Raw genomic sequence first — 25,787 nt, 5'->3', positions numbered from 1 at the left:
CAACCAACAAGCTTTCTGAAGCAAAGCAACAATTCCAGGTCTGCCTCTCTTACTAACCCACGCCTTCAGACATTTACTCACAGTCCCAATTAAGCGCATAGCTAATCACAGATGACAGATAAAGGTGTACAATTTTACAGTTCCAGATCTCTTGAACTCTGATTTGATTATGAATATGAATACGATATGTTCAAAGGGTCTGGAGAGTAGCAGGGAAGTCAAAAGTTTAAAGAAAACGACAAAACTTTTAAGTTTGCAAAACATGTTTCGACAGAGACTTCTGTCATCTGTCAGTAACTGAAGATGACAGAAGTCTCTGTTTTGCAAACTTAAAAGTTTTGTCGTTTTCTATAAACTTTTAAATATATTATAATTATATTGATTACGATGATTATGACTATGTTTATGATATGATTATGATAAGAACTAGAAATACGTGACTCGCAAAACCTCGCGAAGCTGGGGCTGGGTGGAAAGCCCTCTTTACACGTATTGTAGCATCAAACGAGGAGATTAAAAGGCGCATAAGATTTTTTTTTTATGAGCATAGTGTTTTCGTAGTTCCACGGGCTAGTTTGCGGTTGAAAATCTATTTCTGTCGCGACGTAATGTACAACGGGCGTGCAGCGCTGTCGTGTTCGATGAATTTATTTCCCACGGAAAATTATTTACCGCGGCCACAAAGCGTGTAATTTCTTTAATGCACTATTTCACAAAAAAAGATTTCTAAAAGAAAGGGAAAAGATTCTGGAGAGATAGTTCTGTATCTAGTGAATATTGATGAACATTGCAGTTGAAATTTGATCATGCACGCATATGTTTTTCGGTGTATGCAAATTTTCCTCCAGACAACGCCAGACAGTCTGACGTCATTGTGCGGACACCTTCAAAGATATAAACATATAAATATATTTTTCGCTCGAATTCGCGCGGCTTAGCTCCGCTCGGGCCGGCTCGGCCCGACAAATTTATTAACCTCGCTACGCTCGGGCCTTCGGCCCTCGCTTCGCGAGGAATTATGATATTATGACTGTGATTATGTTATGATATGATTATGATATTATGATGATGATTACAAATATGGACCGTGCCATGACTGTGCTTTTATCATGATATGATTACGATTTTATGATTGTGATTATGATTATAATTAATAATGCTTTAGAAATACACAGGCAAGTAAAAACTAAAGATATAATGTTCCGACGTTTCGGCGACGTCATCACGCCATTCTCAAGGAATGACGTTGCAAGCCGAAACGTCAGAACATTATATTGTTAGTTTTTACTTGCCTGTGATTAAGATACTAGTTGAACGACAGCACTGATAACGAATGTAATGCAGATATGCACATGCTGCATACACCGTACCTTCTGGACAAAAAACGACCAGCAGAAAGTCCAAAGATAAAAGGTAATTTGTATCTGTGTTTTTCATGGAATCACTGTATTCTACATATGAAAGCTTCTGCAGGGAGGATACTTCAGCTGTGAAAAATAAAGGAACGAAACAATGTAAATGTATATCCCAAATTAAACACAGCCTATTCCAAGCTGTCAGATAGTAACGCTGTCAAAAGGCTAAAAGGAGCAGTCTGAACAGGCTACGCTGTACAGCTGTAGATAAAACGTACATTATATGTAGTGTATGATATGGAAAGCCAAAAGCACTGATTAGAAAAAGTATGTTGTCATTGGGAAGTTGATGAGACAAAACTGAAAACTTGACACAAAAGAGTGCATTTTTGATGCACAATTAACTCTGCAAAGGTTTTTTGGGGGATACACAGGCATCTTGGAATGTTTACACCTACGAGTTAGGGATCATACACTGCAAGCAGCAAAGGAAGAAAGCCATGAAAAATTGTAATGAAACTGAAATGAAGGCAAACTTTTTAACTATGATATTAATATAATAATAATAATAATAATAATAATAATAATAATAAATATAATAATAATAATAATAATAATAATAATAATAATAATAATAATAAAGACTTTATTAACAGCATTTCCGCAAAGTGGCTCTTCATCCGTTAATATCTAACTAAAGTTAATTACAACTAAGACAAACTTAAGAAAGGCGGTGTTAAAATGAATAACGAAATGTGTGTTCCAAACGCTAAATAAAAATCAATCACAGTCTGGACCTGGCTTTATCTTGTAGCAATTTCTTCGTCTCCTTAAAAAATAAAATTGGATCCATGCAGTTTCTTAAAGAAAGGGGAAGGTTATTGAATATATTAGCAGCTTCATCTTGAAACGTATTGGTGATCATTGATCTTTGAAGCTGTATACCCTTGCTGGAGCGCATTATTAGTTGACAACAGTCAGGTAGGCAATACAGAAAACACTGGCCAGATTTAGACTGTGAATGCAGTTGTATAGTTGTTGCTAAATCCTCTCAGTTGTTTAGGGCCTGTGCTAATGGCCATGAGCAATAAAAAGTGACTGCATGTATTCTCAGGCTCAGCCAGCCTCTGTTTTGTACATTTTGGGACTCAAATTTCTAATTTCTGTTCCATCGACACCCAACTGGTTTAGCTTTCTTTTGCCTTTGGAAATGTCTAGTACATGACCAGTTTGCTGTATCTCAAATTCAACATTGCATGAACTCTATCCACGCTGTAGTTGCGTGCTTTGTATAAAAGTTATTTACAACCTAACTGGGATGACGGACGAGAACTGTATACACGTAGCTGATGAGAAATTGAGTGTAAGAAACAAACCTAGTCTGCTGTATTCACTGGAGGGATTTTTCACAAGTGGCTTGATGAAATGTTTGAGAGTATTGATTGTTAACTCGGCAGCATTCTCAGGGTACAATTCCATGTAAGTCTAAGGAAGAAAGGAAGTTATAAGAAAACAAGTCCAGCAGGGATCTAAAATTCATAAGTGCCTTAAAAGGAGTTATGGACCAATCGTGCAAGACAAAAGTACAAAAAAAATAATGATTATGGACTAAAGAGAAAACCATGTTTGTAGTTCTAAGCTACAGACTGTATTTAACAATGAATTAACTAAGAATTGCTGGTAGCTAGACCATCTTAGGGATTAGAATGAGTGACCATGGTACCTGCAAGCAAACTGGAAGTGTTGTGGAGACAATGAGTACAGTGTATGATGTATATGCACACACATAGGATGTGACTATTAGTTCTATTGTAATATTATTGTAGATTACCATTAGTTTGTTCAGTTTTATGAGGTTTAATTTGTCAATTTATTGTTATTATTGTAAACTGAGCATTAATTAGCTTTCATTAGCTTATTAGTATTGACAAGCCCTTAGGGGAATGCTAATAAAGTATTGTGTAATTCCTTTAAGCTAGATTTGGATAGCTTTTAGTGATGCTTTGATTTGGGTCCAGGCTGCAAATTTCATTTTGAGAGCTCGAGGGAGGGTGCTAAATAATTATTGTGTGCACATAAACAGACGCATGTACATCCGTACGTATCTAAGGATGGAAAAATATTGATAAATGGAACTGCAAAAGCACGAATATAAAGATACATCCACACAACGAATACATGTATGCACAGCTATTTAGGATTAAAAAAAAAGCTGACTTCAATTACTAACTACTCAATCATAAAGCATCCAGGATGTATTGAAATGGAGAGGGGTACGTTATGGCACTCAATAATGTATTAATTTGATAAATCACGACAGCCATTGATGATGATGACAATGTTGATAATGATAATGTTGATAATGACAATAATGACCATGATGATGATGACGTTTTTTTTTTGGGGGGGGGGGGGGGCGGGGGTGCTAATTAGAATGTGGTGCTGTTCGAAAGGAGCTCAAGATCTAGAGTACTCATTGTTAAATTAATCTAATCATAACATTCATACTGCATGAATACTGTACACATTAACACAACCAGCCACTTGTGTTATAAATAAAACCTGATAACAGTTTAAGATAATTATGACACAATGAACACCAACACCTGGGGTGCCCACCATCCTTCTGTTTACACCTACATGTAATTGTTGGGCAGTCTGTGCAGTGACTTGCCCACTGGGGTCACACATCATACGCTGGACATTAAATGCAGGGTGACGAAGTGTGGCCGAGTGGTCAAACCAAATTTTATTCCTTTTCCTTCAGTTGCACTCAGGACAATAGAGATAAAAATCTTAACAGCACTCAATGGAAACATCCACAAGGAGATCTGTTATTTAGAATTAAATTAATTTTATGACTAAATTCAACAAATTAAAGTTATGGGCAGGGAGAGCCAAGGGGATGGGAGTATATTTCTTCAGACTACCTCAGCTTATAATTAACAATCATTCCCTGAGCGCGCATTGGATAAGAGATGATAGATAGCCAACGAGGCACGTAGCGCTGAGTTGGCTATAATCATCTCATATCCAACAAGCGCGAGTGGAATAGTTGTTTTATTAAAAACAATCAAGTAATATTGGTAGGCCTTGCTGATTTCCTTTTCAAGAGCAACCAGAAAACAATTTATGGTCGCTACTTCTTGGGCATGGTATAATGGCTCATATACCATGGCCGCTAAGCCAATCAAAACCCTGCAATTGCATTATACAATGATCCAGTTTTTAATAAATAAATATTATATATTGTATTTTATGTGCCCCATGAGTTGAAAGGGTGCTGTTTAAAATAGGATTCAATTGGGTATGGTTGGCCAGTCTGAAAAAAGGGCAGAGAAGTTGAATCAAGCAACAGGGTTTCCTGTAAATGGGGCATATGGACCTGCATTTTGCTTTTTGGCCAAAAAGTCAGACAAGCACACATGTAAGCTCCAAACTTGACCAGCTCTAGCCTGCACTATGGAACACTTCTTGTATCAAGGATAATAATATTTCAAAACTATAATTTGCTAAGGAATTTTGTCACTACACAGTGTGCTTTGATGTAGTGGCAGTTTTAATAAATAGTATGAAAATCCTTCAAAATTTGAGCTTTAGGCAAAATTGGATCCATATGCAACACACAAAAACCACAGCACATGCTAATTAAAGCCTTTAAATGTAGGCATGTTTTAGGAGCCTTCTTGGCCAAAAAAGCAATATGTGCCCCTTTACAGGAAACTCTAAGCTTAAAATAAAATTATGATAGCTTATAGTCAAGAGTGATTTTTGCCACTTCACATAAGATACATGCAAACTCTCCTGGTCTGAAAACAGTTATAAACAAAAATATTATAATAATTGTATTTTTGTCTACAATCAAGGGCTCTACCGAAAATTTTGAAGAGTGCACTCTTGGCTGTTATGATTTCTGTTATAAGTTATACAATGAAAGTTAAAAGTTGTAAATACATGTATTTTCTATTACCAGGTTATCATTCTTGCTCTTTACAGGCACAAATGCCGCGGTCGGGAAGCTACTTTCTTCTGAGAGGCCAAATGACGAAAGCATGCTCTTGTGTTTGTTACTGAGGAGGGAGAAGTTGCATGACAGATACATTAATATCCATTTGTTAGAAAAAAGCCCATGCTAAACTTTGCTGCAGGGTTTAAAAGGCTGTATGTCTGTTACATGTGAAATGTTGTCAATTGAAACTATTCTACAATAAATAATATTTATTGTACATTAAGTCTGAAGTGAGTTCATTAGTAACATTTGACTTGTTCATTCTAGGATTTTTTCAAAGCAAAACATTGAATGATATACTGTCAATCAATAAGTAAACTTAATTTTAATTGAGTAAATTGGAGTATACATGTATTTCATTTATTCCAACCTTCAAATTAAATTTTTCTTCTAGCTGGCATTTGATTTGAAGGAACGTTGCTGATGAAACATAACAGAAAGCCAAGGCGGATTTCCTTTTCATGATCTTGAAAAGCGCAAATGGTTTAGGGGAGGGGGTTAAGTGCATACTGTACCTCAATGTCGGTGTAACAGGCTGACAAGTCATTAATTTTGTGGAGTCACTCAAAAAAGTTCTACACTGTAACTTACAAGTCAACTAGAATGACTCCTACAGAGCCTTCGAACTCCATGACCATTTCCTCCAGCTCCTTGGTCTCAAGATCAGAAATCCTGTCGCTGAACACAAACACTTTGTTGACAGGCACCTGCAATGCTGAATCATAGACTGTTGTCCTGCTACTCGGAAGGATAACCTGTATGGGTTGAGACAGTTATGAGGTCAATAAAATTGGAGTATGTAATAATTATTGTACAGCTTTGTTGGATTGTGACACCCACAGAAACATTTTGGTCCAGATGACATGACCTAGCTGTTCACAATTATATAAATTATTGAAGGGCTGAGTGCATCTTACAGTGTAAGTCGAAGTCTAGGTTGATTTTTTCACTTTGCTCAAAAGTACCTACACTGCATATTTTTGCCCATGCCGTTCAATTTCACCCGAACACTATATAGAGTGAGTAGAGTGATAGATAATATAATTAATAGTCATTTCTATAATTTTATTCTAGTATTTAATAACATTTCTAATTGTAATTAATAGTTTAGTTGTTTTACATGTATGTCTTAACTTTTTGTTTTATAGAGGGCCACTGGGTTGTCAGTTTCTTAACAAACTGTCATGTGCTATCCTCTTGAAATAAAGTCCATTGTATTATTTTCCGGCATGTTACAGAAATGGTAGACTGCAAGCAGTCCCTTTCTGGATAGTCGAGAGGTCGCGCGAAATAGCCGAGCGCGAAAAAACTGGAGAAAACGAGCGGAGGGGAGCTTGGGGAGAGGCGTGAAAGAGGGGAAAGGAAAAGAAAGGGACTGCGCTCTTAGCTGTAACAGATGCGTTCAGGGTAACTCCGCCCACAATTCGTTAAACCCATTAAAAATCCAATTTACTGAATGACAGCTAATAAATAACAACTCAACATTGTTATTCAATCACCAGAATATAGGAGCGAAGAGGAAGAATCGCCGAGCTTGGGCATTGATCCAAGCTTCTCTGAAAAGCCAAAATCTCTAGAAGTTGTGGTGCATTTAAATTTTTTTTCGAGGCCCAGAGTAAAAGAAATCGACGACACAAACGCCCGAAGTGTAATTAAGAACGTGGTACAGGACAACTGGAAAGCTGTTGTTATATCATGTTTAAGCATCCTGCGGTGAATTCTGCCGACAAAGCTTGTTCCGCGGATGCGAAAATTACATTATACTAGTTGACACCAATGTCTCTTAATAATTTTGGGATCTTGTCGAAGGCAACTGCTTTTAAACCAAAGTCATTTGACTGCAACTGGTCTTCGATAATACTGCGAAGCGGAACAACAACCACGATCGAAGCCGTGATGGCAAAGTTTTTCGCTATTTAATACAAAGCTTTGATATATAAAGGATTTCCCAAAACCAGTGGGAAGAACGGCCATTACATCTTTTCCCGACAAGAGCGCTTCTACTGCTAGCTTCTGTCCCTCTTTGAGAACTAAGCCGCCGACTTGATCGCTTAAATTTACGAAGAGATCGCTGCTACTCTCTTTCACGACTGAAACCATTTTCCTAGTGATCTGAAGTGTTGACATCAAACGTGTGAAGAAGTTAATTACACATCAAACTTGTTTGACAGCAGCTATTGTTTATGGACCAATCGGAATTTTCCGTTGCTGGAGCGACGGGAAATTCGAACGCGTTTGTTACAGTTAGCAGCGCAGTCCCTTTCTTTTCCTTCTCTCCCCCAGTCTCTTCTCGTTTATTTCTCCTCGCTCCAGTCTCGCTGCGCTGTGAGCGCACCCTCTCGACTGACCAGAAAGGGACTGCTTGCAGTCTACAGAAATGGGTACAGTGATTGTGCTACTCATCAATGTATTAATGTAATTTAGTCAGAGAACATTGATCTTTGTTTTTGTTTTCACTGGTTTATGCTTAGAAAACAAGATTAAAACAAGGCCAAACATGGTGATCTTTTGAATGATCACTTTAAATTCCACTTGGGAAAGATGTACATGTTAAGCCTACCAAATGGAATTCTTATTAATAATAATCAAGCATTAATTTATTTTACATGATAAAAATGATGCAGAAAGCTCACTTACATATTTTGGAAGTGTTAGACCCTGCTGAAACCTAATAAGAGATAGCTTGTCAATTTTCCCTTTGTATTGAGTTAGGTGGCATTCATCTTCACTGTTTGACAAATCTTTGCATCGGAACAGAAACAGGGCTGCATCAACATTTGAGGCAACACTGTGAAGATCAACAGAGTCAGATGTTACAATATACATAAAAAAAAATTCTATTTTATTTTTTAGTATTATACTGTACCACTGTACCACAACACATAATCCCTCCGCCCCCTCCCTCTGGAAGGGAGTTTTTCTAAGACACCCTACCCCTCTGGAAATTCCTTTGAGACCCCCCCCCCCCCCCCCCAATCTCCAACAAATGCCACTGGAATTTCAAATCCCATCTGTGAAGGGTGAGGAGGGCCAGGAATGGATATTTTCTGGAATTAATGAACTACATGTATACAGTATTAACTATTATAATTATGTTAAGTTGTGTAACTACAGTGTATAATTATTGATATGACACATCACAAGGACACGAAGTGGGGACATCTCATTGGGACTCTCATAGGGACACAAAATGGGGACAAAGTGACCAAACTTTTGTATGTTGCATCGTGTGCACTGCCCTTAGCTTGCTGAGGGTGTGTTCCTTTGGGATGATCCAGATCAGGATCAATGATCCAAGAACACTTGGATCATGGTGCATCAAAGGAACGGAGAAATCCCCTCTGGGCAAGGATTCCTGGGTTCCTTTAATTGATGCACCATGATCCGACTGATCTTGGATCATTAATCATGGTCTGGATCATCCCAAAGGAATGCACCCTAACTGTTCGTGCTAGAAAATAGAAATGAACCCATAACAGGTGTTATTCATATGTTCCTGCAACATGTCTCCCAGTATGACCCAACCCCTAGAACTTGTATCTCTAGCGTAACGAAACTAGCCTCAACTTAGCTAGAGCTTCAAGGACGGTCCCTAAAAATTCGCAGTAAACACCGTCATGACCTGTATAATTACATTATTGTTGTAATAGTTACTGTTGATGCGTCAACCCTCCCTGCAACAGGGAACTTACCCACCACTAAAAAAAATGTAAATGTGAATGTTTACTCACGAAGCACCAAAGAGCTCTCTGAGCTCGTTCAAAGGTGTCCGTGCATTCCAGGTTGAATTGGAATTTGGAAATGTTAGTTTTTGTGGAGGGAGGAAAACCCGAGGACCCGGAGAAAAACCCTCCGAGCAAGGACGAGAACCAACAACAAACTCAACCCACATATCCACATCCTAACACCTCTTCCTAACCTTACTTACCCATAAGTCTTTGCAATGGCATCATTTGTTGTGATGGCAAAGAGGGTTTCACCTTTAGAGAAATGGATCAATTCTAAAAATTTCCGATGTTCTGTATGAATAAAAAAAATAATACAAAAACATGACAATCAGGTTCAAATACTGCAAGGAAGACATGTACGTGTATTGAGACGATCCAGTGAAAGCGGCAAAATCACCAAAAGTCTTGTAGACATGCACACAAGTTTTTCCTGTTCTCATCAAGGCATTAGAGAGGTTAAGAATGACGTTTACGGCAAACGTGAGATATGACCACGTGACCATGTTTATCTTATATTTCCCGCTCGCCGTTTTCAGTTTCTCTGTCAAATCGAGTAGTTTTGCGTTAGCATCAAAGGCCAGAATTAGTTTGCACTATTCTCATCTTTGTACTCTTTATTTCAAGAAAAAATAAACAGAAATCTCAGGCGTGCCATTTGCCGTAAACGCGATTCTTAATCTCTCTAATATCACTTTCAGTTCAACGAGGAAAATAAAAATGTTATTAAGGACGGTGCACACTAATACAGAAGTATTTTTGCACGGTTTATGACTATGTGGGAAAAGCATATCTTAATAGCAAATTGACCATGGGGGTAACAATGATTTAAAAAAGCAGTAATTAAAAATACAAAGTAATGTATGGCGTTTATTTTTCCATGTTGAGGCTTTATTATCTCTGAAAAATGCACGGTACGGTTACGCCCAACTTTCTTTTTGGATACCAAGAGCGCTTGCCAAGTTCTGTTTTCTCCGCATAGATTTAAACTGCGCAAAAATATCCCTGTATTAGTAGGTAACACCCATAGAAAACCTTAGGATCTCGACATGCACAGAACGTATGCGCAGTAACAAAAGCAGGCACCGTCCTTAATTTAAACTGTTAAAGCCCCAATATCAACATGTACAGTTGTATACAGTACATGCATGTTCTCCTTACAGGTCTTTATACTATAATTATGCTAGTAGTTGGGAGAATTTGTTTAAATATCAAGACATTCTATCTTTGGTGATTAATTCCTTTATTCTCATGACTTCAATGTTTGATCAAGTAGTGATTATTATGGGTTGGGGTTTGTTAAAATAGTCTGTACAGTGTATAACATCTTTTTTTTTTTCTCCTGGCTTGGAATCCACTGCAGTCATTATTTTCAAGCAGCTACATGTACATGTACATTAGGCTCGATTTCCACCGCTCCCTTGAGCCGTAATGTATATTAAATAGTGTATTACAAAGGTCATGTTGTAAAGGATCATCATTGTGATTAGTGTATCTGTTGTAGGTTAAAATGAATCCCAGGTTAAAAATAATGATTTCAACCTAAGTTGATTTGTATTTTCCTTTGTTTCAGATGTAAATTACCCAACCTTAACAAAGGAAAATACAAATCAACCTAGGTTGAAATCATTATTTTTAACCTGGATTCATTTTAACCTACAACATATATGTGTACTTAATCTTATCAACCCTCTTTGAGGTCAGTCACATTATGAGTGGTTAAGGTGTCCCCTGAATGGAGTTTAAAAGCGGGCTTCGGGACCCAGAAAAAGTGTCCCTTTCCCCTGAATAGAGGCGCCCCTTCATATAATAGAGGTAATGGATACAAAGATTATATGAACATTTTTCTGGGGCCAAATTTTGTGTCCCCTGGATGGAAGTTATCAATAGCTCGATACCAATCAATATAAAAAATACAGTAATTTTATTGATTGATTGATTGCTTTTCCGATCATCGATAGCTATCAATTGGATAGGTTCTTGTAATAAATGACCACCACATAATAAATTTCCCCCAAAATTAGTTGGCATAATTTTCAACTTAGACTATTACTGATTTACAACTTTGTAATTTGCTGCTGCTCACCTGTCATTCCAAGTCCCTTAACAAAACAGAAGAGGACATCTAAGTTACTTCCTTTGCCTTCAGAAAGAAGTTCTTTCAAGTACTCATCATCAGATATGTAATGGAACTTTTCACTTAAAGAAATGCTTAAACAAGGACAAGAGAAAACTGAAATAAGAACGAACAATGGCTTGTCTCTTAAGTAACGTAGTTGTTTTAAATAAAGCATGCACAGTGCTACAGGATCTTTCTTCTATTTAAATAGCTCAAAATTAATCATTTGTCTCACAATTTCCTTCTGTCATGACCAACCTAAAATTATAAGCAGCTTACTTTTTTTATTATTAACCATCTCTTTGTTTGTCTTTTGAAATGAATGCTTACAATGTAACATAGAGAGATCTTACATTCTAGTACGTACAGCAATCTCGTACCCAGAGTCCTCAGGCTCTTTGTTCAGTGGTTGGTTGCAAGGAGAGACTCTGGAGAATTCGAAAAAAAATTAATTTTTTGCTTGGCTGCCCCGTAACAGCTTGCCAATTGTTTTACCGCAGATTTCCTGCGGTAGTAAAATTCCAGTACTCCAGAGTCTCTCCAGGTGACCAACCACTAGCCAAAGAGCACGAGGACTCTGGGTATGATATTGTAGTACATGCAGCTGTATTAGTATGACTATATATGAATGTGAGATTTGACTGTAAGTTTTTTAATGAACTACAAAGAAGATACATGTATACAATATCCTCAGGAGCTTCATTCTACTCTTTGATAGTCCGATGAAATTGATACAGTTTTGAATAATGATAACTATATTAAGTAGCCTAAGCCCCTTTTGTGATTCCAAAAGGACAATATCGCCTACGTTTCGAGGACTTATTTTTGCCAAATTCATGGCATTCGCACAAGAACTCGTTGTAAAATGGTTTGGGAAATGGTGTTTTCTTTCTCTTAAAACATCACTTGCTATGTATATTGTAGCCACATGTATTTGAGCGATCTTGTGTTTCATGATTATTACCCTGTATGAAGTGAGAAATGAGTTCTTCAACTTTTCAATCTTTTGTTAGATCCCTGGCAGTTTGTGTGATTTAAGATTTAACATCTGCCAGGAACTTATTAAAAAGGCAAACAAATCAACATTTTTAAAAAAAAAATAATTAAAAATGCAAATACTGCAGAAGGGAGCAATTATCCCAGGGCTGCAAATAACGGCCTTTAACGGACAATGTCCGGTCAAAATTAGGTATTGACCGGACAAATCCTTGGATTGCCGAACATCTTGTCCGGTCCTTTACCGACTCGTTCAGAGAAATTTTAATTTTTAACGATTTGATAATCATGAGGGACAACATTCATGTTTCCGAAAGAAAACAAAACGAATTAACTATGATAAAACTATAGACAAATTAGCGGTCGAGAAATTCCCGGTAGTCGCAAATTTCCACGATGTCATCAAGTCCTGTCGCGACCGCAACGCAACCGTTATTTTATTTACTTTCAGTGTTCCCAATTAGTAGAGGGTTTTGCCTTTGGCTAGATAGCATGATTGACTCTTAAATAAAGTGATTGATTATTTGATTGATTGAATGATCGGAAAGCACCCTCACAAAGAATAGTCTCGCTGCACCGAGAATACTCCACGTAGCATTTGTTGCAAAGTGCGAAAAGAAAACAAACTATACGGTACTTCCGGCACACCCTGCAAAACATGCTTGGTTACTAAGCTTTCTGGTGATTTCATCACTCGATGCAACTCAAAAATGGAGCGTATAACACAAAAAGTGGAAGAATAAAGTTGTCTTAAAGGGATTCTAAATGGAAGAAAGTCAGCGAGCGCAACAGTTGTACTTGGAATAAGACGCCATGCATTTAATACAATTATATACAGTGCTGCCGAATTTCGAAACCCTTAGACGATATGAATTAAAGTTAAGTGTTTCTTGTTTAAGTTTACATTTCAGTTAACTTCTTTTTTCAAATTAATTAAGAGATCGATTGAACCCTTCAGCTTTAATATGTTCTGCTCCTTTTACTTAAAGTTCAGTTGTAGAAATGATGTGTCGATTGCCAAAGTGTTATATTTAATAATTTTTGTAAGTGATTTTGCCAGATGCAAAGCAAAACGGACAATTGCGGTTGTACATGTATCTTGCGTAACCATTCCACGTACTGAATGCGAGGCTGCTTGTGCAGTAAAGAGTAGTAAAACTATCAACTTGTAATTTTTATTGCCAAACCGACTTGGATTCAGTTGTTTTTTAGTTATAAAAGGATTACTGTGCAATTTGGTTTCACTATCGCAAGAGTTACGACTGTTAAAATTTGACCGGCCAAAAACGGGTAGTGTCCGAGCAAAAACATGTTTGACCGGACAACGTGACCGGCGCCTGCCCGTTAGTTATTTGTAGCCCTGTTATCCATGATAATATTGCAAGTCTTGAATCAAAGTGTTTGGGTAAAGGGTCTACCATGTTTAATTTCTTGGAAAATTCAATTATTTAACATTCACATAATCCTTAAAAGTTACAGGACACATGCCCACACCACTTGGAATGCTCATTTCACAATTTCTGACTAAAAGTATTAAAATAAAAATAGCATGTGTATCTTTGTCCAAAAGGATGATTGAATGAATCTATAACTATTAAGTAACTTTTAATAGTTAATTACACATGCTTAGTTATAAGGCTTTCTATACTTACTGAAGCAGGTTAGCGACAATTGAGTCTACATTGAAGAGGTAGCGCACTTCAAGTTTTTCTAAAAATCTAGAATCACCTTTCCTGCAAAATCACAAAAGAAAAAAATATTATGTGTGCGTTTGAGTTAAAGATTGTAAGCTTATCTATTAACCATGTTTTTATTTTAAAAACGGCTGTTGGCTCGGAGGTTAAATATAACAGAAAAAGAGATTAAAGATCACAGAAAAGTCCATCACATAACAAAACTTTCATTTATTTCATTTAAAATAGCTGATATTTAGAACAAAAGAACAAAATGGGAGCGTGGTTAAATCTATTAATATTACCTGTAAATAAATACTTCATTATCCTCTGAAGAACATTCGGCGACCGACTGTTTCGCACAATCTACCTACAAATGAATTGTGAAAACAATCAAAATATATAACTTTAGTAAGAACTTACAGTTTTGTCTGACTTCGAATTTAATTCACAGAAACAGCTTTATAAAATCTCAACCTCAAAAGAAAATCTTACTTTTGCTAATTCGAAACCAAATGAATCCAAAACATTCGACGCTTTGGCAAATTCTCTTGTAAACTTTGGATGGGAGTTTCTTATTGCTGCAAAATAATAATTATAATAATAACAAAAAATGGTAGCAAATGGTCAAGTCAACAAGACAATATACGCTCAAATTGGAATTGAACTCTTGAAGTCAGTTTTACACAATTCACAAATATAACAGATGAATGATCGCGAGCAGAATTTCAATTAACAAATCGCCTGGAGCTTACCTGGTTTGTCGAAGAACACTGCTATAAAATCCTTGTCCGTAATTTGTCCTATATTGCTAATATCACTTGAGGATAATTCTCTGACGTGGCTTTCAGATGCGCGGAAAGAAAAATATAAAAAAACCGAAAGCAACAACCTATTCAACACGACGGCCATTTTGCTGTTTGGATGCGAACGATTTCAGTGTTGAAAATGTGAGTTCCTTTCTGATATTTTAAGGACTTCCTTGAATTTTCAAGAGTAATTCACGTTTCTGTCGTAATATATTAGTCTTTGGCCTCTTCTTTCGTCCAATAACAAACAGACTCGTACTAAACACCAGTCCACCGTTCAAGTTCCTGTTTAACTGCAAATGCAGCTGCAGTGATATCGTCTTCCATTTTATAGCCCTGTCGACTCCGGCTAATTTCGTGGCATTGTATCCGATCCCCAAAGAGCAGCTGATATTTTGAAAGGCATAATCTTGAGAAACAATAGGTTCGTTCGACAAGTGAGACCAAGATTAGCATTTTTACAAGAGCTGAATCCAAAATACTGAATGAATGTTGTAGATTACAGAAGTGCTCCTGGTAACGCTTGTCACACACGCAAGGTTAGTGCAAACCACGTGACAGACCAACATCGGTTGTGGTGGGGGTGGGGAGAGAGATTACTTCCCGTTTCACTCATTTGTAAACTGTTCCATTGCTTTAAAATTGCCAAGTTTTTCTCCGGGTTATGTCTTATTATCCCTTATACCCAAAGACTCCTAATAACTGAAAAATTTAGATCAACGGAAGTGGAAGCCGCCGGAGGCTGAAGGCGACTGTAAACAGGTGGGAAAAGGCGGAAGATAATCAGGAACAAATACAATTTAAAAATCTGCAAGACCACAGCGACAAAAGGATGATTGGAGCCGGCTTTGTTGTAGACCTGGAATAGCAAATTATTTCAATTACAAAATAAATACGACTGACTGTACTGATCCTGACGGCGGATGTGGCGAACTTGATCGAAAGAAACAAATTAAAAAGGCTAGAATAACTGAAATATATTTTTAAATTTAGGCAAATTTTAAAATATATTCAGTTAGTCTAGCCTTTTTGTTTATTGCGATTAAGTTTGCCACTTCCACCGTTAGAATATACAGTCTAGTCTGCCGTCTACATTTTGTGTGGGCACAAATCTCGCTCGCCACGCGCGTTTCATCGCGAGTCCCCTCGTGTCACAATATCATTGCGGGCAGGATTAAATAATTTTATTACGAAATTTCTGTTGATAAGTCGACAAGAATTTCAACTATTCAGGATATATGTCTTCTGAGTCTGAAGGTCAAGCGAATGACAACCTCGACTGAGTCATATTAGAGTTGCCACGGAAAGAAAAACTGAATTCCGGCATTTTTGGATAATTCAGTTCCTGTGCTAGATAAAACACTAAGAAACAGAAGGCGGCCGGGATCATCGAACTACGAAGTTAACTTCCACCTCTTCTTATTGAGACAGTACGTGGGTGATTTTCACGTTTATAATTACAAGTTGTTTGTTCAATTGATGCATTACATGATAAACTGATAGATAATGGAAATCGTGTTGACCTCCTATCCCTGTGATAAGTCGACATAAACTGGCAAACGTACAGCGAAAACTTGGCAACAGACAAACCAGTGAAGCCACAAAAAATTACAATAAAAATAAAAAATTAACAAATCCAGAAAACAGAAAAACTAACAATACACTGACAAACAAACAAAACAAATAAGCAAAATATCCAAGCTAACAACCATTGATATAGATTTTTTCACTACTTCGGTTTTTTTGTAAGACTCTGTAAAAGATGTTTTCGAGAGTAAATGAAGGGCTTTTGGCGTGAAATGTGAAAATGACACCTTTGAAAAGCTCTGTGTTCCTTGGATCCTGATAACCTGCAGCTGCATTCTTCATTGGAGCTGGGAACATTGTTCTGTTTTTCGTTCTTTTGTTCTCTGGAAAGCGTCTTTTCGAGAACCAGATGTTAGTAGAGCACTTCAGTTAACAAGGAAATGGTCCATTGCAAAAAGTGAATTTTAACTTTAACCGTAGAAATTTTGATTATTAATTTTAGGGATAAATAACGCGAAAACACTGAACAGAGGAATTCATGAGACTAATTTTTAACAGCAGCAAACGAAAGAGAAAATTTAGCGACTGAATTTCCTGCAAATAAACCATCGGCTAGTTTATCAGAAGCCAAGTTGTCATGACAACGGTACTTTAATCCAACTCTAGGCAACAATACCCTCATTTATAAGTTAGAAAAAAAAATAATAACAGAAGGCAGATATCGCAGAAACAACTGAATTCTTGAAAGGGACAACTGAGGATCTGTTCTAGTCAGAACTTGCAAAAATTCAGGTACATCTATGGCCAGAGACACTCATTGGCAGCAGTTCTGGTTCACTGGAGTAGTTATTTATCAAAAGCTCGGATATTACATTTTGAAGTTCATGTTAATCGGAAAAGGCTTATGATACCGAATACGCCCGTGACACGCCTTCAGTTGTACGTTTGCCAATTTTGAGCGCTAAGAAGGCAAACGTAGTTTAAAACTGTGTTCAGCAACCTTAAGGGAAAGTTTTTTTAGTGTACACCATCCAGTTGTTGAGAGTCTGTTTCCAATTATGAATTACCATTTTTTTAAATTATTTTTTATGTATCCGGATAACGCCTATTATCACAGGATCAATAATTAACAATCTTTATGTCAACAAAAGTGCCATGACAAGTTTCTGAAACTTGAAACGTCTGCAGTGTTTATTGTCCACGTACTGCGACTCAATTGTTCTGTATTTTTTGAAGACAGAAGGTCGAAGAAAGGATTAATTTATCTAGAACAAAAACTGTTAGAAATGGCAGACTTAAACTCGAAGGCCCCTCGAAGGAAATTCTCGTCGGAGAAAGCAAAAGGCTATTACAGGCTAAACGACGAAGAACCCACGTTCACAGCTCGGTACCTTGGAAGGGTGCGCCTGGAGAAAATGTTCCAACCAGAGAAGGCGTATGAAATCAGCACAAGATGCATCGATAAACTCCATACCGTTTTTTACAGCAAGGGTAAACAGCCAAAGGTTTCGCTTTTGATATCTTCAAACGTCAACCGTGGTCTTACAGTGAAAGAGAAGGGAAACAACGACGAGGTCTGCTACGAGCTGTTCAACATCGCGTTCTGTTCGACTGACATACGAAATAAAATGATATTTTCCTTCATCGCGGATTGCGACGGCGACCTCCAATGTCATGCTTTTGCTTTCAAGAGCGAGGAAATGGCGAAGGCAATGTGTTTGGCGCTTTCCAACGCTTTCACCAACGCTCATGGCGAATGGTTGAGAAAACAAAAGCGAGAGGAAGATAGACGAGCAAGACAAGACATTACCGTGGGTCCGCGAGACAAGTGAAATTTTAGCTTTTATTTCAGCGTTTCATATTTAAAAGCACGTCGAGACATTGTCTTACACACCCTCTGAAATGAATGGCTGAAAGGAACAAAACAAATTTGAAAAAAGAAAGAATCGTTTGCTTGCAGTTCCGGATCAATTTACTGGCTATTTGTCAAGTTCTTATCAAAGATAATTTCGAACTAAAGTGGAGTTTTTCGATCAGTTTAGATTTTTGTTGGCCAATGGCTACTGACATATTTTGCGGATATCAGTTTTAATTAAAATACAATGTATGTGAGGAATTCAGCCGGCAAAGACTCATCTGGCTGAAATTTTAGCCACGCGATCGAGGATTTACGGATTTTGACAACAAGTGGAAAAGTGCCAATGATGGCAATCGTTTACTTATCGCTGAGACGGATGTCGAAGATATTCGTGGTCTCGTGTTTGTCTCGTGTTAGTGTAAATAAGACTATCTTCCTGAGTTTTTGAAAAGGTGGTCGATGAAGACATGAGTTCTTTCAAGTTCGTGAAACGGCACCGAATTACAGGTTAGGTACAGAATGACGAGAAAGAGAGCAGAGGCTAGAGGGGGAGGAGGGAGGGAATGACGCTCTCTCAACTGAAGAACAAAGACTTCACCTGGTCCGTTTTCAAAACCTCGGGTAGATATGCAAGTTAGACAATATCTCGGGAAGAATAGAATTCAGTGATTTTCGTAACATGATTATCGCGCTGGGAGCGAGGTTGGCGTATCGGGCCTTTCTAACGGGAGATGGCACGGAGAATGCAGGGGAGGGAGAGAAGGGAAAAGGGGAAAGGAAGGCCTTTTTTCTCTTCTTCCCCCCCCCCCCCTCCCCCTTTCCAATCCCCCCTCCCATCCTTTAAGGAAATGTTTCACTAAAGGAACTTCACGGTGAGCATTTTATTATTTTGGATAGTTACGACTATAAGGCACAGTTCCCAGCTCAAATTTTTTCTGTTAGTGAAGTTTATTCGTTAAACATGTTTTAACTCAGTTCTAAGTTGTCTATTGATGGAATAAACTAAAATTGCATGCACGTGAGCTGTTAACAGTAAAGATTGCGTGACTAACACGGTCAGTCGTACATAGTGACAAATAGGACTATCCTACAAATATAAGCTATAATTTAAAATTCTTAACAGAGGAACATAAATTCGGCATTTTATAAGAACAACTACATTACTGAGTTTTAAAAACATGTTTCGCATACAACGTATCCAACATATCCAACGTAACTGTAAGTTATAGATGTAAATTTGGTGGCAAACAATAATAATTTAGCGAATTTCAAATATAGGTGTGCGAAAAATAAAATTACAAGAATACCTAAAAGATATAAACAATGAAGATAAGACAACGTAACAACAATGTTTGTAAGACCAATGATCTACTGAAAAAAAATAAAATAATAATAGTGATACAAGCGATAAATTCACATGTTTCAATTGATTGCTTTTTTTTATAAGTTGATCTTACAGATTACATACCGAGTATTGCTTACTCTTTGAAGGTCCGAAAGCGATCGATCGATTTCCGTATTGCTGTGAACCTCACCATGAAAGCGAGGCTAAGTGCAAAGCTTTTCATATGAAAATTGGTTTTGTTCGCATATGAATGAAACTAATTTTTATAATAATAACTTTGCTCTTAGGTTCTCTTTCATGATGAGGTTCAAAGCAACTCGGAAATGGTGTATCCCATTGCTTGTCCTCGTAAAGTAATGGAAATCTAAGACGTGTGCACAAAGATCGCTCTGCGCATGTTCATTAGGTTATGGGAATTGTTTTCTCTTTTACAGATAGAACGAACATCTGTTGAAATAAAATGTACAAGTAATACAAAGTCCGGGGGGGGGGGGGGGGTACTTGGGTTCAGTTTTGTTGGGTATGTGCCGCTGGCCTCTCAGAGCCCCTGCTCCATTATAGTCTATTTTGTGGCCAGTTCAGTCGACCCCATCTAAGTCACTTTTTGGGAAAATGTAATTTTTGCGATCTCAACTGAGTCACTTTCTATTTATACATCTACTTTCAAGAACGGAATGTAATGCGAGGTGATTGTTACATTTAATAAACAACAACTTTCTGAACTTTAACCGAGACCATTTTGAATCCCTACTTAATAGAAGTTTTTTACCCCAAAAATCCGAAAATGTGCGACCGCATTCTAGTAACTCTATTGAAAATGCAACCCCATTCTAGTCAATCCAGTCGTGAAAATGCGACCCCATCCAGCGGCACATCCCCATTAGCCTCTTATAAAGAAGTACCCCTCCCCCGGGTACAAACGAACGCTCAAATCTGCTAATAACTTGCGAGTGAGGAAGAGAAGGAAGGTTTAGCCAATTTCTTTTTGGAAACTATACTCAGCTCAGCATCGCGGCAAGGGTACATCGCCAAAAAAAGAACTGACTAGAAAGAAGTTTTACGTCTATAAATTGGTACTTTGCTGTTCTCTGTAAATCAACGTAAAACGATCAAATACAATTCGATAAATTTTCGTTTCTCTTTCTAAATTCGAACGCCGTACTCTGGATTTTAATCTCCGGGATTGTCCAGCCACATTATGCAAATTGGGCGAGTTTGAAAAATCGATTGCGAAGTAGTCTAAAACACCGCTAATTTCTTGCCATTGGTTGCTTTTAAGGTTCCTTAATAACCTGGAAAAGGAGAATGGGTGAGGCAAGAAAAGGCAGAGGGATGGGGTGCGGCAACTGTTGGCAGGGGGATCAGTATGGTGGGGCAAAAGGAGACCTGGGGATGAGGTGAAGCTAGAAAAGGCAGGGGGGTGGGGTGAGGTAAGAGAAGTTAGAGGAATCCTCGATAATATAAGAATGTGCTGCCTCAAAGGGCATCACTCAAGAAACTAAAGTTTTCGAGTTGAGTTTCGACGACTGTGTAAACGCCGAACTAACACTTGGCAAAGATGTTCAAACTGTTGCGACAAATGGAAACAGTCTCTAATCTCGCCAACTTATTCACTCGCAACCGTTTCCGTTTGACAAACTCGCATTTACGACGTTTGTACGTTTTGTAAAGATATCGGCTGTTTACTTCAAACGCCAGACGTCAGTGCCATCAAACTCGAAGCTATAACGTGAAGCCTTTGGAGGTTTTGGTCGCGTGAAAGCTGCGCAGAGTTACCATCTTTATTACAAAAGCGTGAGTTTGCCAAGCTTTACGACTACGACTTTATCTAAGGCACCTTTGGTAGGGGAGAGCTGATATATGAAATATGGCCGGGATATTTATGGCTTTGGTTTGAGACAAATGTTTGAATTTCAGTTCAGTGCATATTTGAAATTTGACTATAGGGTCACCTAGCCTGTGAACGGGCGCGCGAGTTTCAGGCCGGCTAGCTCGTGCCTCACTACTTCGCCGCGCGTGTTTGTGCTCGTAACTCGCGGCCTCGCTGCTTGCAAAAAAGAAACGAGACTGCCTGCTCGCAGGTTACGAAGAACTCAACGAAACGTATCTTGAAGCGCTTGGCTGCGAGCTTTAAACACAAAAGAACCACAAATGCGTAAAATTCCTTTAGCATTTATTCAATAAAATTTGCTTCATTATTTCTCTAACATAATTAGCGTTTTTCCCGAAAAAGTAACATCACACAGGAGCTTATAACTACATCGGTAAGGGCATCCATGCTTCGACTGAAATTCTTTATCAATGGACTATTTATTGTCAATAAAATTTTGAAAATGTCAAACGTTTGCGATCACGAAGTCACACAAGAATTTTACACAGATGCGACATCGCAATAGTTAAACCTCACCGAGTGTCCGTTACTGTACCATGACTGCGTCTGAACATTCGGTGCAACCAAGAGCGCAGTGAAGTTGCAGCATGTTTCCATCTCTTTATTTTTTCTTTTTAAACATAATATCGCGAATTGTTAAAAACTGGATCATTGTATAATGCAATTCCAGGGATTTGATTGGCTTAGCGGCCGTGGTATATGAGCCATTCATTATACCATGCCCGAGAAATACCGACCATGTTCTGGCAAAGTGAAATCAGCAAGGTGTAGTAATATTTGTTGATTGTGTTTAATAAAACAATTATTCCATTCGCGCTTGTTGGATATGAGATGATTATAGCCAACTCGGAGATACTCGTCTGGTTGAGTTTCTAGCATCTCATATCCAACGCGCGCTCGTGGTATGCAGCTGTAATTGTGAAGTATACCCCAAAACTGTGAACACGTTTAACTTTGGGAACCAAAAAATTGTTCTTATAGAATAGCGCCCGAAATGAATAACGTCATAAAAATTTACAAGTTAAGATTTGAAATAGTGGATTTGTCAGGCCTGTCGTACACGGCGTTGAAAAACGCACAGAACTCTTTGCATCAAAAATCAATTTGGAAGACAAAAGAAAAGTTTCCAACCAAAGAGATAATTGATTTAGGTTTTGATCAGTTTACGTCTCTCATTTTGAAAACATCTTTTATTTAAAGTTTCCAGTATTATTATGCCAGTACTTTTTGTCCGAAATGAAAAACCTCAGGATTGAACATTGTCCGTCCAAAATAAAACGCGTCCGAATTTTTTAGGGTTGAACGTCCTCCTCAAAGAATCAACAAGTCGCACAAAGATATAGGCACAGAGCGCTGCAAGAGCCAGTAATCTTCATGGACCCATCAACGGTTCAGAGAAAATTAGGAACATGTTTTGGAGGATGGTAAAGATCCATCGTTGATTTGACTGCATCTGCAATTCACTCCTACATCAATAATTTCAGGTGTGGTGCGATGTAGAAACTGATTCCAACGTTGCAGTGTGCCCCGGGTCGTTGGTCGACAATGTGCACCGCAACTACAGCCATTGTTCACCACCACCAGCATCATAGTCACGATTGCATGCCTCAAGCAACTTTCTCTTGACATCTCTAACTAAAGACCATAGCTGTCCTTCCTCTCTGACAGCAGTACAACACAAATAAAGCGATGTGACAGAACGCACTTGCTCAGCACCGAAGCATAATAAATACATATACTTTGATTGTTCCAATTCTCTTTCAAAAAGATGTCGCTGCTTTCAAAATAACTTTCACTGAACGGCGTAGTCCATTGCATCGCCAACAGTTCTTTGGTCGTCGCACAACTCAAGAGAAAACGCCGGGACGACAAGAAGATGCTCAGATCGCAAATTTCCGAGGAAAAATAGTATTTGTACAAAGAAACATTTGCAACGGTCTGTTTACAAACCACAAAGGGACACTGTTTTTCCTCGGAAACAAATGACCAACACTGCGATACTAGGATTTACACCAAGAGAAAGGAAGAGTTTGGAAACCCTTCTTGTTATCTTGACTTCGCCTTCTTGATTCTCTCCAAATCAAATTTCTCCATGAGTTCGGCTTGCACTTGTTGCGAGGCGGGTAGGTATTTGCTGTATTCCATGGCAAATTCGCCTTTACCCTGTGAAAGTAAATAAAAGGGGTTTTTATTACGAACGGTCAACATCGTGCATGCTGCTCGTTATAAGGGCTATGAAAGGCCATTGAACCCTGAGGCCAATGTAACGAGTATGCTTCCAAGGCGGCCGCAATCGTTGCAACCTACACGACATATGACTTATCTGTCTGGCCCCAGTTGTTCAAAGACCGGATACGTTTGTCCAGTGGATAAGTCGCTTATTGTAGAAAACAGACCTATGCTGGGTTTGTAGTCGTTTTTAGAGGTATATTTACCTGTGTTTGAGATCGTAACTCAGTTGAATATCCGAACATGTCATTCAGCGGAACCTAGTCGGTGGAAAGGAAAAAAAATAGTGGAATGTAAACAAAAAAATAAAAAAGAATCCTTAAAAGATTAAGATCCATTTCAGGCTGATTTATTGGTTCTGGAAAATCACGTTAGGAAAGAGAAAACGATGGGTTCACACAACTGTCACAGACACAACACACCTGCAAACAATAACCTGCAGGAATAAGAGAGGAGAGGGGAGACCAGGTAGACACAGGGCAGCTGACTTTTGTAAATTATTTGTTTTAAATCCCTCCCCTCCCCTCAGGAAGATGGCGCCAGAAGCATGAGTCAAATGCACGAGAAACAGTCTGTGAATAAGTTTGAATCCAATTCAGTCGGGTTTAAGAAGAATACTTCAAAATTCATTAATAATTAATAAGCCCATTGACCTATCAAATGGTCGATAAAACATCACGTGCAGTGGTTTAAAACCCGATAAAACCTCCTCCTTATTAGTATGCGGTGTTTAACGTTTTTCTCGTCTGCTAATTTCCATTGTTCACAAAAGCATCATTCTCTTGACACACGTTTTTCCAGGAATGTTTTTGAAGCCGTTCAAAAAACTCGCAGCAAGTGTTTTATCGGGTCTAAAACCACTTAGCTGCGCCTCGTGTTTTTAAATCCCGATAAAACGCTGCTGCTCGTGTTTTAAACATTACATAAAATGATGAAAGAGAAAGCAAAGAAAATAGAAGAAAGGAATGAAAGAGCAAGAAAAGAAACCAAAGAAAATGAAAGGAAAGTAAAACAGGGTATCAAAAACACAGCCTTGGAAATACTTATTACCAAACAACAAATTCTCATAAAGTAACATATGGAAATCTTTAGGGAGAATTGCAATCTTGAGCTTAGACTTACGTCAGCATAGACCGTCACGTATCCTTCCGCCGCGTCTGTGCCCGTAATCATACCATGTCTGCGGTTGAGCCCACCAATGACAGTTCCCTAAAGAGACAGTCCAAACGAAACTGAGCTAGTGGTAAACCTTGTGTGTAAGGTGCCTGAACCACGAGTTAGTTTTCATTAAAGTAAACAAAAGGCGTATTACACGAAATCGAAATATGGATATCGCATTTTGTCGAATAACCGTTTGTCCGCTCGGGCAAACCATTAGAGAGGAAAACGAGCAGCAATACGAGTTTTTCCAACATACAAAGGGCGCGTGCGAGTGAACCAGTGTCATTTTGGCGGCAAAACGAGATAGCCGTCGCCACTTTACTTTGAGTTTTTGTGAGAACGGCGTGGGGGTGAAAACAAGTCCTCGAAACGTACCGGTAGGTGATCTCGTCTTTTTCACGAAGGGGCTTAGCTATCATCATTCAAAACAACTTCGTCAAGTTCGTCGCTCACAAAGACTAAAATGAAGCTTCCTGTGATCTCTCTCTTTGGGTCTTCTTTACAACCTCGTTCCCGGGGTCTCTCCTCTTCACGTCCCAGGGAACGAGAGGAGAGACCCTGGGAACGAGGTTGGTCTCCTTAGTAATCGCTAAAAACTTGAAGTCAAATTTCGTAGTCGTAGTGGCACTGTTACTTGAATCTAAAGGTCTTTCTTCTTTAGCACAACGTTTAATAAGGGTACTGTGTTTCAGTATGAAACAAGGACGACAACCTCATTTTTTTCATCTGTTCTAAGGAACGAAACACAAAAAAATATTGAACAAACTTCTACGAAAAAGGTGCAGTCAGACGGGCGCAGGCGAAATGGTCCGACGAAAGTTTTCAAGACATTTCGCCCACCCCGACTAACTGCCCCTGGGTCTCCAAGGATGGGTTAACTGTGACACCTGGGATATTAAAGACAAATAAACAACAAGCGAAACTCGTGTTTCGTGGAGGTTGAGGACCCCTCAGAGAAACTAGAACAAAACATCAACTGGATTTTTCACCTTTACTATTGATTCCATGCTATAACACAGTCGTAATGAGTCACCTTAACCCTACCCAAGGAAATTTTGAAAGCAATGCCGAAAATATTTAGTTTATTCCA

At 38.4% G+C, this 25,787-nt stretch overlaps 3 protein-coding genes across 3 annotated transcripts in view; 1 reads left to right on the top strand and 2 right to left on the bottom strand.

Annotated features, from left to right (window-relative positions):
• Positions 1–15,217, bottom strand: part of LOC146482923 (thioredoxin domain-containing protein 16-like) — a 32,710-nt gene extending 17,493 nt beyond the window's left edge. Inside the window, exons 1-11 of the mRNA XM_085106564.1 lie at positions 14,633–15,217; positions 14,373–14,458; positions 14,183–14,247; positions 13,857–13,937; positions 11,176–11,300; positions 9,293–9,383; positions 8,002–8,152; positions 5,956–6,119; positions 5,326–5,425; positions 2,732–2,840; positions 1,371–1,487 (exon numbers count right to left, since the gene is read on the bottom strand). Coding sequence (XP_084962690.1) covers positions 1,371–1,487; positions 2,732–2,840; positions 5,326–5,425; positions 5,956–6,119; positions 8,002–8,152; positions 9,293–9,383; positions 11,176–11,300; positions 13,857–13,937; positions 14,183–14,247; positions 14,373–14,458; positions 14,633–14,789 — 1,246 coding nt within the window. The 5' untranslated portion in view covers positions 14,790–15,217. The remainder of the gene's footprint in view (positions 1–1,370; positions 1,488–2,731; positions 2,841–5,325; positions 5,426–5,955; positions 6,120–8,001; positions 8,153–9,292; positions 9,384–11,175; positions 11,301–13,856; positions 13,938–14,182; positions 14,248–14,372; positions 14,459–14,632) is intronic.
• Positions 15,218–16,947: 1,730 nt separating this feature from the next.
• On the top strand, positions 16,948–18,445 carry LOC146482922 (low density lipoprotein receptor adapter protein 1-like). The gene has a single exon (XM_085106573.1). It carries the CDS (start codon positions 17,500–17,502, stop codon positions 18,043–18,045), a length of 546 nt encoding a protein of 181 aa, XP_084962699.1. The 5' UTR covers positions 16,948–17,499; the 3' UTR covers positions 18,046–18,445.
• Positions 18,446–22,931: 4,486 nt separating this feature from the next.
• LOC146482919 (elongation factor G, mitochondrial-like) overlaps positions 22,932–25,787 on the bottom strand; it is a 66,431-nt gene continuing 63,575 nt past the window's right edge. Inside the window, exons 26-28 of the mRNA XM_085106553.1 lie at positions 24,659–24,745; positions 23,743–23,796; positions 22,932–23,470 (exon numbers count right to left, since the gene is read on the bottom strand). Coding sequence (XP_084962679.1) covers positions 23,354–23,470; positions 23,743–23,796; positions 24,659–24,745 — 258 coding nt within the window. The 3' untranslated portion in view covers positions 22,932–23,353. The remainder of the gene's footprint in view (positions 23,471–23,742; positions 23,797–24,658; positions 24,746–25,787) is intronic.

The sequence above is a fragment of the Pavona decussata genome, unplaced genomic scaffold (genome assembly GCF_977016875.1).
Source record: "Pavona decussata unplaced genomic scaffold, jaPavDecu1.1 SCAFFOLD_41, whole genome shotgun sequence".
NCBI classification, from domain to species: Eukaryota; Metazoa; Cnidaria; class Anthozoa; order Scleractinia; family Agariciidae; genus Pavona; species Pavona decussata.
The sequence above is the reverse complement of the archived record's forward strand: the minus strand, read 5'-3'. Positions and strand labels throughout refer to the sequence as shown.